This window comes from Microcebus murinus, chromosome 19 (assembly GCF_040939455.1).
Source record: "Microcebus murinus isolate Inina chromosome 19, M.murinus_Inina_mat1.0, whole genome shotgun sequence".
NCBI lineage: Eukaryota > Metazoa > Chordata > Mammalia > Primates > Cheirogaleidae > Microcebus > Microcebus murinus.
The window spans coordinates 11,371,525-11,386,457 of record NC_134122.1 but is presented as its reverse complement, the minus strand read 5'-3'; the positions used below and the strand labels follow the sequence as shown (position 1 = coordinate 11,386,457).

Below are 14,933 nucleotides of genomic sequence, written 5' to 3'. Positions count from 1 at the left end.
AGTTCAGGAATTATTTGCAGTTCTCTCCCACACCCCATTCAAAATTGGGAATAACGGATTCACAAGTTGGTATTTGGCACTTCATTTTTTGTACATTTTTTTACTGGAAAACATTCCATAGTCTTTCTCAATGCATCGAGGTCTTCATTCCTTTTTGTAACTGCTTGGTACTTCATTGATTGTATGTGCAATAGTATATTCAACCAATTTTCTATGCTTAGATATTTAGAAACTTTGCAGTATTTTGCAATTATAAATAATGCTGTAATGAATAACTTGTACTTAGGCATTTTTGCATAGTTGGAAGTGTATCTTCTAAATTCCTGGAAGTGGGATTGGTAGCTCAAACAGGAAATGCCTATGTAGTTTTGTTAGCCATTGCCACACTCCCCTCATAAGAATAAGTTGTGCCATTTTGCATTCCCACCAGCAATGTGTGGAAGGCTTTGTTTCCCCATTCTTACTAATGGAGTATGTCATCAAGCTATCTAGTGCGTAAAAAACGATATTTCAGTGTTGTTTTATTTTGCATTATGAATTGAACATCTTTTCATATGTTTAAGATTTTTACATTAATAAAGTAAATTTATAAATTTCTTATTGTGCCTGTGTTATGAGTCATAGTAAGAAAACTTTTTTACACCTAGGTTTTGTTGGAATTCACCCAAGTTTTCTTTTTAGTACTTGTAAAGTTACATTTTTTTTACATCTAGATATCTGGTCCACTGGACATTTATTCTTTTGAATAGTATGAGGAATGGGCTTAATTTTATCCTTTTCTACTTCTCTCAGCACCATTTTTTAAAAGTTCATCTTCGCCCCAGTAATTTGAGATTCTACCTTTATCATATACTAGATTTCTGTATGCAGCTGGGCTATTTCTGGACTTTGTATTTTAACACCCATAGCTCCAGCTGTTTTCATTGAACAGTTACGTCTCAGAGGCTACCAGATTCCAGAGGTGGCAGTACAGAGGAGTTTTTAGGCTTCTTCCCCTTTTATGATGGAAGAATGAGTCCCTATTATTTTCTTTCTGAATTTTCTAAACTTTCTGAAATCACCAGACTTTTTCTAGTCTTTAAAAAACCTTCTTTAACACATCAACTGCCACACTAGAAAAAAAAAAAAAAAAATGTTTTCCTTGGGGCCACAGTGTTTTATTACAAGAATAGAATAAAAACTTCAAAAACAAAGCGATCCTTTCTAATTTAATGAAAAGTTTGTGATTTTTTTTTTATTGTTTTCTTTGTGAGTTATATGCAACTTGAAAAATAGTTCTCTCGGCTCCCAAGGTGAAGAGACGTGAGTTACATGTGCTTCACGAAGCCCTGGGCTCAAAACTAGCCTGAGTTAATTTAAATACAACTCACTTGGCAGTTAATGTGTTAAGAACAGGTATAGTGGTTCACGCTTGTAATCCTAGCACTCTGAGAGGCTGAGGCAGGAGGAACTCTTGAGCTCAAGAGTTTGAGACAAGGTGGGCAGATCGCTCAAGGTCAGGAGTTCAAAACCAGCCTGAGCAAGAGAGAGACTTCGTCTCTACTAAAAATAGAAAGAAATTAATTGGCCAACTAAAAATATATAGAAAAAAATTAGCCAGGCATGGTGGCACATGCCTGTAGTCCCAGCTACTGGAGAGGCTGAGGCAGGAGGATTGCTCGAGCCCAGGAGTTTGAGGTTGCTGTGAGCTAGGCTGACGCCATGGCACTCTAGCCCGGGCAACAAAGTGAGACTCTGTCTCAAAAAAAAAAAAAAAAAAAAGTTTGAGACCAGCCTGAGCAAGAATGAGATTCTATCTCTACCAAAAATAGAAAAAATTAGCTGGTCGTGGTGGCACATGCCTATAGTCCCAGCTACTCCGGAGGCTGAAGCAGGACGATCACTTGCTTCACAGCTCCTCAATAAAAAGAGATGTTTCAAAAAGCTCTACAGGAGATGTGAAAAAGAGGACATGGAGGGGTGGCCAGCCAGTCTTAAGAGGAAGGGCGCTCCAGTCTCTCTCTTCTGCCTCCTTTGCCACGTAGAACAGCCATGCCCTGCCTTTTTGGCACCAGGGACAGGTTTTGTGGAAGACATTTTTCCACGGACTTGGGGTGTTGGGGAGTGGAGCTCAGGTGGTGATGAGCGGCCGGGTTCCCAACAGGCCACAGCCTAGGGGTTAGAGACCCGTAGAAGGGACCCTTAGAAGAACCACCAGGAAAGGAGTTTATCCTCCCTGTTCACATGCGTGCACTGTCAAGTACAGTTCTCAGGTTCAGAAAAGATGTGAGGGGAGGAGTAATGTGCAGGAACTTGAATATTTGGGCAGCCAGAGTTTTTCTATGGAACATTTTTAAGTATTCACTTCCTAGGGTAGGCTGATAGGAGTCTGTTTGTTCGTGTTCTCTCTCTCTCTCTCTCTCTCTCTCTCTCTCTCTCTCTCTCTCTCTCTCTCTCTCTCTCACTCTTACTCACTCTGCTCCCCTCTCTGTGCTTGAATGGCTTCTTTAAATGGAATGCCTTAAAATTTTTTATGCTTTTCATAACTTGGGGGCTATTATGAAAACTCTGTAAGACCCATTTAGAGGAGAAAGGACTCACGGGCTATATGGACTCTTTTTTTATCCAGCTATATTTCAGGGAACCTATTTTCTCAAGGAAAAATCAGGACACACAATGTGGTTTAATTCAGCAGACTAAATCCTATAAAGCTTTAAAAACGAAACTAGGTTTAATGATAAATTTTTAACAAGTCACATTTTTGGAAAAGAAGAGGATTACATGAAGGCGGGGATACTCTATGGCTGCAGTCCCCAACCCCCAGGCCATGGACCTGTAGTGGTCAGTGGTCAGCTAGGAAGCAGGCGCACAGCAGGAGGTGAGCGGGCGAGCAAAGCTTCATCTGTAATTGCAGCCGATCCCCATCACTCGCATCACCAAATAAGCTCCACCCCCTGTCAGATCAGCGGCGGCGTTAGATTCTCATAGGAGCACGGACCCTACTGTGAACTGCGCATGCCAGGGATCTGGGTTGCGGCTCCTTGTGAGGATCTAACGCCTGATGATCTGGGGTGGAGCTGAGGCGGTGATGCTAGCGCTGGGGAGCGGCTGCAGATATGGGTTATCATCAGCAGAGAGGTCTGACTGCACAGTAATGCGCTTGAAGCATCCCGAAACCATCCCCCACCCCTTGGTTTGGGGAAAAACTGTCTTCCAGGATACTGGTCCCTAGTGCCGAAAAGGTTGGGGACCGCTGCTCTGTAACTATATTCAGGTTTCCAGCAGGTCGATAGCCAGCTGATTCAGGAATTCTACAGGCTGCTGTTATCCATTAGGCAGTCATGAAGGCAGTAATGCCACCCTCTGATTTAATGTAATCAAAACTATGATTTGTTATAGTAGCTCTCATACTGTGTTTATTCTGTTATAATAGCTTTATCAAAATAGAGACCAGGAGTTTTCTTTACAAATTTGTTGTTAAGCACTAAGAACATTTTATATTTTGTATTTATCTATATACAAGCGTAATTTAGAACTTTCTTCTGAGTAAGCTTGTCTTAGGTAAACTTTCAGACTTCAGTTTGTAAGAAGGTCTTTAACCTTCTTTAACAGTTCATAAGAAGGTCTTTAAGTTTTACACACAGGCAGCAGCTGCCCATGTTGATGATTGCTAGTCAAGTGTTAATAGAATTAAGAGTATTAAAATATTTTTATAGACTAGTCTTCGTGTTACTCTCAACACCTTTCATGTTGTTCCACTTTGCGTTTCAGTTTTACAGCCACCAGCGCAGTAGGAAAGAGAAATTTGAGTCCGACTCAAGAAGAAGCTGGCCTGGAGGACGGAATATCAGGGGAGATTTCTGACACGGAGCTTGAGCGGACAGATTCCTGTGCCGAATCCCTCTCAGAAGGAAGGAAAAAGGCCAAGAAATTAAAAAGAATGAAGAAAGAGCTTTCTCCAGCAGGTTTGTATTGGAGCGTGCTGAAGTTCTGGGGTTGTGTACTCTTTAAGTGCTCTAGAAACTTCTATTTTGAGGGAGAAATTACAGGAAGACGTCACTTGGTGGCAAAGCTCTTGTCGTCTTCCACCAGATCAGATATTTTTAGGATCAATTTAATTTAATTTGAGGAATCCTAAAAAGCCTTGGCTTGGGTAGCATAAGGCGTGGGGTGGTTGGGGGGAGTCTCCGTGTTAAAGATGGTTAGTCTATTTTGGTAATCTTCTCTCTCCTCCATGGTTTAGAGAGTTTCCTGGTGTGTTAAAGTAGCCTCAGTATTTAAAATGTGCATTTAAATTTGCACAGAGGCCTACTCCTACATACAATTTTCAGTAGCGGAGTTTTCACTGTTCCCAGCAAAACCCCCAGGCAACCTGGATTTTTCTCATAAGCGGAATTATATAAGAAGCAAAGGAAACAGGAAGTTGACACGTGTTGGGAGCCTACTACATGCTAGACGTTGTAGTGGGAGCCTGTCCTCTCCTTACTTCATCTAGTTTTCAAATAGCCCTGAGGTAAGGACTCGCCCTTATTTTAGTGAAGCAGACGCCCGGCTCAGAGGTTGAGAAAGTACGCAGCTCCGCGTGGCTGGTCAGAAGCAAGCTGAAGGGTGAACCCAGGCCTGCCTGAGCCCAATCCCATGTCCTCTCTACCTCGCTGACATATGTGCTGTGGGGGGTCCATGGCCTGAGTCAGCCCTCGGTGCACAGATCCAACGCAGTGCCAGAGCAGGAGGCCAGACAGGGCTTCGTGTCTGTCAGCGTGTGGGGACGGCCATTCCCCGCCGCTGAGGGACATCAGCCATGGCTTGCTCAGGCAGCAGTGGCATGGTGATCATTGTAGCCACTGCTTGCTGAGTGCCTTCTAAAGGGTCCAGGACAGCACTTAGTGCTTGGCAGAAGTTGATTCATTTACAGCTGTGAAGCTGTCATCACTGTCCATTTACAATTAAGAAAACGGAGGCCCAAAGGGTTACGTGACTTGCCCAAGGTCATGGAGCCCTTGGGTCCATCCTACAGGAAAGCCAGCGCTTTTACCCAGGTTACATGGTGAGAGGCGTGGACCTCGATGTGATTATCATTCTCCTTTGTTGTGCGTTGTGACAGGGGCCCTGGATAGCAGAACTAACAGTCAAATCAAAGGACGGTAGCAGTTAAGCAATGGAATTTGATTCATCCCCAAGCTAAGAATTCACCGTGTTTTCATGAATTCCTTTTTTGCATGTGGCCTGATCTGTGGGGAGTTATCAGAATCTCATTGATATTAATGAAATCACAGAAGCAGCAAAAATGTTGCATATGCTTTTTATACATTACGCTGAAGCTTAATTTTAACAGAAAACTTAAAGTCTTGTTTGAAGCCTTGATTACATACATATGTTAGCGTCTCCTTGAGTCGGGCATCTCCCTTCACTTGCAGCTCCTCCTTTCCCTAAGTTAAGTATCGAGGAAGTTTTTAATCTGTAGCATCTTTAGTCTTCACATTTGATACCTGTTCCCACTGTCAAGTCATACATGCTCAGCAAATGTTAAATATTAAATGTCAGCGTGACTGTGAGAGATCGTGCTGAGCATGGCTTGGAGGGAGGGGTGGGATTTTTCCCTCTTGTAGTCCCATCCTTCATATCTTGGTCTCATTTAAATTTTTTCAGTTTATCTATTACTTCTCAGGGACAAGCTTTTCATTTCTTCCTTCTGTATTAGCATAATCTTAAAAATATTGAAATTAAAATACCTAATAATACACTGCATTAATAGATTAGCTCCTTTTATAGCTTTCATCATTTTAAGTGAAAACTTTCTATAAGTTATTTAGGGGTTTGAATTTATAATACTATAATTAAAATAAGGGGTTTTTTTTTCTCCCATTGACAGTAAAGCTGTCACTGCCACAAGACTTGAGCTAAAAAAAAATTGTAGATTTTGTACTTCTTTGTCAGCACTGCTAAAAAAGAAAGGAAAAGAGAGATGTCTTGACAACTTTTAATTGAATCAGAGAACTTGAGAGAATTGGGCTTTCTTCTGGAGCACCATTCACCAAGTGAGACCTGACAGTGCAAGGTAGAAATTTAATGGATCCTTTTCACCTGGTTTGTTTTAAGCATTTAATCCTATTAGTATCAGCAGGAGGTAGGTCAGGATATCAAGTGCTGAACCTGTTGAATCTACCAATTTCGCTTACTCAGTTACTTTAATAAGGTCCCATAATGAGTGAGAGTAAGAAGTTCATGCCCTGGGAAGGGCCCGTATTAAACTCTCAGAGGTATGCGGAATGTACCAGGAGCCGTAGGGGCCTGGTTCTGGTGTGGTAGGTGCTCTGCTAGAGTGTCAGGTACAGTGTGGCAAAGTCTGTCCATCCAAAAATAGTGCTGAGGCATTGGGGCTGAGCTCTAGTATCCGGGAGGGTATCTCGACAGGTACTCTACGGATTCACGCAGGTGGTGGGTGCCCGGCACTGGCAGTGAGGACGTGAAAGATGTAAGGGGCAGGGTACCTGGAGGAATCCTCTGTTTTCCAAGGAGGAAATAGTAGAAACTGGGACCACAGAACACCATGTGCTACAGCAATCCTGGGACAAGTGCTGCTCAGCATGCCACACAAAACAGTGTCATATCTCTTAGGTGTACATTTTAATATCTAAGATACACTACAAATTAAGTACCAAGCCCTACCCCAGATAACAAAATAACCTAAATATCAGAAGAAATGACCATTCATTGATTTATATTACATGCTAGATGTCATGCTAGGAACATCTTTTAATGTCTTATCTAGTTCTTATAAACACCCAGAAGGCATAGATATCATTATTTTCCAATTATAGAGAGGAAACTGAGGCTAAGAGGTACAGACTAGTAAAGTCAGAGTACAGGGGAGGGTGGCTGGCTCCAAGGCTCATGCACTGCCCCCCTCTGCAGTGGGTAAGATTTGTCCAAACTATAAAGGAAATGAAGGATTCTTTACAAAGGTGAGTATTTCTTACAGCTGTTCTAAATCAAAAACAATTGCCTTGTGACTCTTCATGTGATAAAGTCATTTGATAAAAATCCAACCACTCCCCCTTGGGGCTTTATGTACATATTATGTACTCGGCAAATATTTTCTCTCTTAAGGGTAGCTGTTTCTATACTGTTTTCAGGAAGCAAATATATAATGTAAGTTCTCTTTTTTTATATATTTGTTATGATTAGTGTTGACTGGTAGTGCTAGGTACTTTCCATCTGAAGAATTCAAGGTACATTCTTGGTTTGGTACATGAAGGAAAACTGCGCTACGTACCTTTTATGCTGGAATAAAATGTCTTTAAAACCCAGCCTCATCCTCACCCCCTCACTTCTTCAGAAAGTCCCAGGGCCAGTGTGGACAACGGCCTGATGCTGCCCAGGTGGCTGTTCTCAGAGCACCGTGGGACAGTGCAGTAGCTGGAGGTGCCATCAGCACCATAGTTAGTGTTTGCAGAGGCATGCCAGAAGAAGATGCATTGACTATTCATGGTTATTTTTTGTCCTGTAAATAGAGACGTTGTTCCAAGTCTCTTTCCCCTACCATTTAAAACAACACATTAGACCTTTAAATGTTTGCCAAGTACGGTGAGTTTTATTGGAGTCTTGACTAATCTGCTGAACTTTCCGAGCTTAAACTCTTAGGGTTACAGTATAAAAATTTAGAATCCACTTAGAGCAGCAATCCCCTCATGCTATTACAGGTGCCGTTAAAGGCCTCATTAAAGTCATAAACAAGACGGACATAAACAAGACGGTCATAAACAAGACGGCTGTCGGTCACCTGAGAGATCAGGCTAACGAAGTCCAGCGACATCCCAAGGAGCCTTTTAATTACTGTATTAAAATGTGGTTTTCGGCTTCAACATGGCGAGGGAGGTGTGTGCTGGGCTGCCGAGGCGGCGTGCTCAGTACTCATCTGCGCCCTCCCTGTGCCTGCTGGCATCTCCCAGGACTTCCCTTCAGCCGTGCGGGGGCTGGGGGGGGAGGGGGAACCCTGCTTTCCTAGTGTGGGAGACCCACTGCTACATGCCGCCTCGAGCACTTCCTAGTTAGAGACTTTATGTAGCTGCCCAAAGGATCTTTCTGTGAAAAATGATATGATAGCAGATTTCCAGTGTACTGTGCAGTGTTTTAGATTCTGTTTGGGATTCACCTGGGAAAGAGAAATCTTAGCCCTAGTTCTCTCTTTCTACCCTAGTTACGGTGAAAGGGTAAGTAAGCAGAAACAGCTACCTTTTGTGTTCACCTCCTTTTGACTTCATTAGTTGTTTTTGGTCAATAAAAATAATGTACTCACCATGAAAATTTGTAAAATGCAGAAAAGTGGGAAGAAAATCAAACCCCGCAGTCCTGACACTTGATGCTCTGTTCGCAGGTGTTTTTACTCTGCCTCTGCGTGCAGTTTGCATGCTGTGTTTTCCCATGTTAGAAACTCTTGGTCAGATCTTAAGTATCAGCATAATAGTTCATATTAGAATTTTGTTGGATTTTTAAAACATCATTCCTAATACCTTTTGCAGGGTCAGCCTTATTAAGACAAAGTTTGCACCCAATAAAAGTCATGACTTTCAGGTGTATAGTTTGATGGGTTTTGACAGATATGTACAGTTACGTCACCACTACTGTAATCAAGATGCAGAACAGTTCCGTCCTTCCAGAAAACTCCCTCATGCCCATTTGTAGTCTGTCACCCCCACCCCCTACCATGACCCTCAGATCCTGGCAACCACTGATCTTCTATCACTGTTTTTGCCTTTTCCAAAATGTCATATAAATGGAATCATGCAATAGTTAGCCTTTTGAGTCTTTCATTCAATGTCTTTCATTTAGCATGATGTATTTGAGATTCATGTTGTTGTATGTATCATGAGTTCACTCCTTTTCATTGGCCAGGAGTATTACATTTTATGGGTGTATCACTATCCATTCCCCAGCTGAAGGACATTTGAGTGGTTGCCACTTTTTGGCAACTAAGAAGTGGCTATAAACATTTGTGTACAGATTTCAGTACGAGCTAAGTTTTCATTTCTTTTGGGTAAATAACTAATGGTGGAATTGTTGGGTCATATGGTAACTGTATTTAACTTTGTAAGAAACTGACACCCTGTTTTCCAAAGTGGCTGTACCATTTTGTACTCTCTACCAACAGGGTATGAGGGCTCCAGTCACTCCTCACCTCCCCCCACCCTTTTGTTTGTTTGTTTGTTTGTTTGTTGCCATTCTAATGAGTGTATCGTCATACCTCATTGTGGCTTTGGTTTGTATTTCCCTAATGACTACTGATGTTGAGCATCTTTTCATGTAATTATTTGCTATCCACATCCCTTCTTTGGTGAAATCTGTTCAGATCTTTCACTATTTTTTTCATTGGGTTGTATGTTTTATTCTTACTGACTTTTAAGAGTTCTTTATAGATTCTGAATACAAGTCCTTTTGAGTGTTTTGCAAATATTTCCTTCCAGACTGTGGCTTTTCTTTTCATTCCTTTAATAGTTACTTTTGAAGAGTAGACGTTTTAAATCTTGTTAAGGTCCAAGTTATCAGCTTTTTTTTTCTTGGAGTATGCCTTTGGTATTATATCTAAGAAATCTTTGCCTAACTCTAGGTTGCAAAGATTTTCTCCTATATTTTCTTCCAGAGATTTTATAGTTTTAGGTTTCATAGTTTTAAGTATACAGTCCATACAAACTTACTATACTTATACTATAAGTATAGTAACAGACTGTATACTTTTAAGTGTACAGTCCGTTTTTCCCCCTTAATATTTTGAAATTAAAAAAAAAGACTTGTAAAAAAAAAACCCACAAAAGTATAGTCTGTCCAAGTGAATCTTTGCATATAATGCAAGGTATGGATTAAGGTTTACCACAGCAGGAGGCAGATGTTCCTAAGTATCTGTTTAAAAAGAAAAATTGTTCCTAAGTGATTTTTTGTGCCCTGATGTTAGGTCATTAAATCTGAAATGTCCGATTTCAAATTAAAACGTTAGTTTATTATATCTAAAACAAGAAGCAGTACAATTAATCAAAGGATGCGCCTAAACTATGGACAGTTTTCTAACAGTAACTTGTTTATGCCGGAAGTGAAGAAGCCTGGAGAGCGAATGGCGATGAAATAAGGAAAGGCGTTCTCTATAGCTTGTTGAGAATTGAATATTTTTCCTTGTCAGAATTGGTCCAAAGCCTGGAAGAAGTGGTAGTCGGTTTGTGCAAGGTCTGGTGAATACGGTGGATGACAGAAAGTTTCCAAGTGCAGCTTCTATAGTTTGAGCAACATTGTTTGTGCAACAGCATTGTCTTGCAAGAGGATTGGCCTGTCTCTCTTGACCAGTCTCAGCTGCTTAATTGCAAGCGTATTCATCATTTCATCCAGTGGGTTGCAGTGGACATATGCTATAATAGATTGAACAGGTTTCATGAATCTGTAGTGGATAATACCAGCGCTGGACCACCAAACAGACACCATTAGCTTCTTTTTGATGAATATTCTGTTTTGAACTGTGTTTCAACACTTCATCTTTATCCAATGCTTGAGATTGTTAAAAAGAATCCATTTTTCATCGCACCTAACAATACAGTGTAGAAGTGGTTTGCCTTTATGTCACGATAGGAAAGAAAGGCAAGCTTTGAGGCTATTTCTCTTCTGATGCACGGTTAATTCATGCAGAACCCTTCTATCCAGCTTCTTTACCTTGCCCATTTGTTTCAAATGGTCCAATATTGCTCAAATAGTAATGTCAGACCTTGCTGCTAATTCATGTGTAGGTTGAGATGGATTCACTTCCACTACAGCTGTCAGCTCATCAGTATCCACCTTGGTGTCAGGTCGCCCACGTGGCTCATTTTTAAGATTAAAGTCACCAGAATAGAACTTCTCAAACCATCAATATACTGTGTGTTCATTAGCCACATCCTTCTCAAACACTTCATTGATATTTCAAGCTGCCTGCACTGCATTGGTTCCACGATGGAACTCATATTAAAAAATAACACAGTACTTAAATGTATCCTGAAGTCATAAAAACAGAAAAAAAATACAAATTTTTGGCTTATCCGTGGTTTCACAAAAATTGCTCTAAAAAAATTTTGAAAGATAATAACAAGCCAAAATGTGTGTTTGAAAGAATGAGGCTCAATAAAAAAGAAAAATGTCAGAGTGAAATGTCAGAGATACCAACTGTCATACTTGGTACTTAAGGGAATCGGACATTTCATACTTAATGACCTAATAGGGCTATGAAAACAAGTTCTCTGTTAAGTTGACCATAGCACCTTCCTTCCAGAAGCTTCTCCTCTAACAAAGACTGATCCTTTGTTAGCGTACAGCCCTCCCTTTCTGGGAAGTGCTGGAAAGAACACTGGTAGTGACCTTCAGTCCCCTCTGGTCTGGGTCTCCTATCAGTGGCTCCTAAAGTTCTGGTCCCTCTGTGCACATCATTCTTGCCCAGCGGCTGCACATTTAGGCAGTAAAAACTAGCATCTTTTTGACACCAGGTTGTTGCCTTCCTGGGTAACAACCATGTTCAGTGTTGGGCCACCTGACTGACAAGGGGAAGGGACCTAACATTCGTTAAAAACTTACCCAGGAACTTTGCTGTATCACAGAAGTCCTGTGAGCATAAAGTGGTACTAGGTCCACTTTATAAATGAGATCGTGAGACTTGTTCAAAGTCCACCATTTGGTACGATGGCCAGACCCGACTTCCCTCACCGCAGAGCTTTTGCTTATGCCATTATTTCTCCCTGGCTCTGCAGGGAGAGCTGTGTGTGCTGTGGCTCACCATCGTGCTCACACACCCCAGCTAATGGCAGAGCAGGTTACAAGTTATTGCCGTGCAGTTGCTTTTACCAATTTATCTTCTTTCGTCTCAGCTGGATTTAATTTACTTAAGTTCCCTGCGTTTGGCATTGCAGCTCTTACGTTTAGAATGGCTAACGGGCTACTGTAATATTTCCTTGATATGTGAATTATCAAAATGCCTTATTGACATTTATTTTCTTACAGTTAGGTATCATAGGAATGTGTGATTGGGCAGGCCACACTAGTTGCAGCTTATCATGGGCCACTTGCAATATCCAGTGGTTCCTGGGAGAGCGGGGAGTTTTCCTTTTTTTTTTTTTAATCATCTTTACTCCTTTTCCGACTGGCCCTCGTGAATCCTTTTCATGTGGATCATACCCTGTCCATCTTCACCTCTCGGGCGTAGTCTCACAGTCTGTATGGGGGTCCCAGGACATGCAAGCTCAACATAGCCATGAGGCCCAGGGCGGAAGAGTTCCAGTTTCCCCTCTCCTGGTCTGCCCATCCTAACTCTCTGGATCTTATTGTAGTAAATGACCAGACGTGGGAATTCTCATGTTAGCTGGAATTCTCTTGTAATTTCTTGTGTTTAGACCTAGTTACCTTTAGGCATCCCTGTTATTGATGACAGCTACTCTCAGCCAAGTGGGTTCCTAGTTTGTAGGACACTGCACCCCCTCCATTTTTAAAGTCACTTCCCATCGGAGGCATCCTCAAAGACTTCTCTCCCTTTGTGAAATCTTGGTGTGTCAGCAGCTGGGAGGGAGACTTTGCCGGCTTCTCTGCCAGCCCTGCTTTGTGACCTGAGGCGTGGTGCCGCTCATGCCCGGTCTGCCACACGTGTCGTCGTGAGTGCTCTCCTTCCTGACTCAGTTCACATTCTCTGAAGTCTGGGTATCCGTGGTCCAGGGCCTAATTGTTGGCCACTGCTGGTGCTTTTATGGAAAGTGGCATGTCTGAAATAGAAGGCCTTCTAACTTTGGGGTGAAACTGTTTGTAACTGAAGATTCTCTTCAATCTAGCAAGAGGGACCTTAGGCAACTTGGCTAAAGTTGGAAAAAGCCACAAGCTTCTTTTGCCCCTTTTGGGATTTCTAACCCACTGCTGGTCAGCTTCCCTCTGCCCCACAGCTGCCACCTGCGATTGCTCTTCTAGGTGCCAGCTACACCACAGTGCAGAGAAACCCAGTCTCCTGCGGCTTCAGCAGCCATCTTGGTGCTGCCGAATGGAATGGGATGGGAATTCAAATCCCTTCTCAGTCACTAGCTAGCTGCATGCAGCTGGTCGCATTACCTCACCTCTCTGAATCTGTTCTTGCATCTGTAAAATGGAGAGCTACTGTGAGCATCCACATTTTAACTCCTGTAAAATAAATAGAGGCACTTAAAGGTGGGGGTGGGAGGGGCTCCTTTAATTCCCCTGTGATGTTTTCTGTGGCTTTGCCTCCGTTTGCTGAGCACTGGTCTCCCTGGACAGGACGTGTCCGAGCACGTCCCAGCTGTGGCTGTGCAACCGGCCCCGCCTGGCCCCAGGGGAGGCTGTCTCTGCAGCCAGCACAGGGCACTCTGTTTATCTGCTGCTCTCGTTCTGTTTCCCTGGAGGTGCTGTCCTCCTGTTGCTCATGTCGTTTTGTCCTTTCCCACCAGGAAGCATCTCGGACAGCCCTGCCACGCTCTTTGAAGTTCCCGACACGTGGTAACCAAGGCTTGAGTGAAACAAACCGCTGGTGCTGTCGCTAAGGAGCCAGCCAGCACGTCTGGAAGCCATACTGTGTTTAATTTAATCAAATGTGGTATGGGAGGAGTTTGAAACCAAGTATATCTCCTGGAAAAGAAAACCGTTTTTATTTTTGTGACCGTGGTATTTTCCTTTTTAATCTAAACTGCCTGTTGACACTCCTCGTGGTCGTAGGCTGTCATGAATGTGTACGTTATTAACCAGCTAATCATTTGTTGCTTGTGTGGAAACCTTTGCTGTCAGGAATGTGCATAAGAATCCACCTGAGGGGGAATGTCGGCTGTGAAATAAGCAAAAAGAGCTGACATTCTGGGTGCTGTGATCATGAATTTGGGGTTGAACTCTTTCCTGCTTCAAGAGGTTCTCATCCGTCTTCTCGTCGTGCTCAAATTTGGTGGCATTTGCAGAACAAGGTTGCTGTCTCCCTGCTTCCCGCAGTAGCTGCCTGAAAATACGAAGCTCTCACGCTTGTTTTTCCAGTAGGAAGACGTCCACCAGTGTCATCCCACGGAGGCGCTTACCATATGCCTTTGGGGCATATTTATTCAGAGTTATTTTCCTAACATGTGAGTTTCTCGTGGGGGGTGTATGAGTAGAAGAAGTCAGTTTCTCTTCTTACATGTGGTGGTGCGTTGGCTTTCCCGTGTCTTAGCCTGCTTGTCTCTTCTGTGTGAGTGGCAGCAGCGTGTGCATACGTGTGCGTGTGTGTGGAATCATGGCAAATCTACAACATGCACCAGCCCTTCTCTATCGAAACAGATCCCAACAACAGCAAGAGTTCATGGGTCTACTTCCGTAGATCTGCTTCAGATAGATCATTGTTAGATATTTAACATTTTTGTATCGTGGAAATAAAAATGAAAAAATGTATTTCCAAAAGATGAAAATTAAAGAAATTTTCATAGGACTCTGGTTCTTTCTCTTTTTTTATAAGTCGTTGACGTATTCACTGTCTACATAGATGTATTTCTCACCCCTAAAAAAGTCTGGTAAGTCACTAAGCCTGGTGTACGTGGATTTTTTTTTTTTTTTTTTTTTTTTTTTTGCCTTTTACCCCTGTACCTGCCCTAATGGGTCAGATCCTCAGAGCTGGAGCTGAGCTGGTGGTGCGTGGCCTCGTGAGGGTGGGAGGAATTGAGCTCTTAAAACTCACATTGGGATTCCATGGTAGTTTGTGGCTGGAAAGACCCCTTCCCTGTCCAGAGCCTCCTAACCCTTCCTCTTCCCCAGAGTTCTCTAGCCACAAAGTCACAACCCCAGGCCTGGCCAGAAGGAGCGCCCACCCCTCCTCAGCTCCTCAGCTCTCGGTGCTCCAGCTCGAGGGAAGTGGAGGGCGGCTGAAGGCAGAATAGGGCTGCCGGGCCAGCAGCACTTAAGGCAGAAGCGAGCAGTGCCTGACCCTTCTTTTTAAGAGG

At 42.8% G+C, this 14,933-nt stretch overlaps 1 protein-coding gene across 1 annotated transcript in view; it reads left to right on the top strand.

Annotated features, from left to right (window-relative positions):
- PARN (poly(A)-specific ribonuclease) overlaps positions 1-14,425 on the top strand; it is a 135,528-nt gene extending 121,103 nt beyond the window's left edge. Inside the window, exons 23-24 of the mRNA XM_012736094.3 lie at positions 3,751-3,944; positions 13,428-14,425. Coding sequence (XP_012591548.1) covers positions 3,751-3,944; positions 13,428-13,480 — 247 coding nt within the window. The 3' untranslated portion in view covers positions 13,481-14,425. The remainder of the gene's footprint in view (positions 1-3,750; positions 3,945-13,427) is intronic.
- Positions 14,426-14,933: the final 508 nt, after the last annotated feature.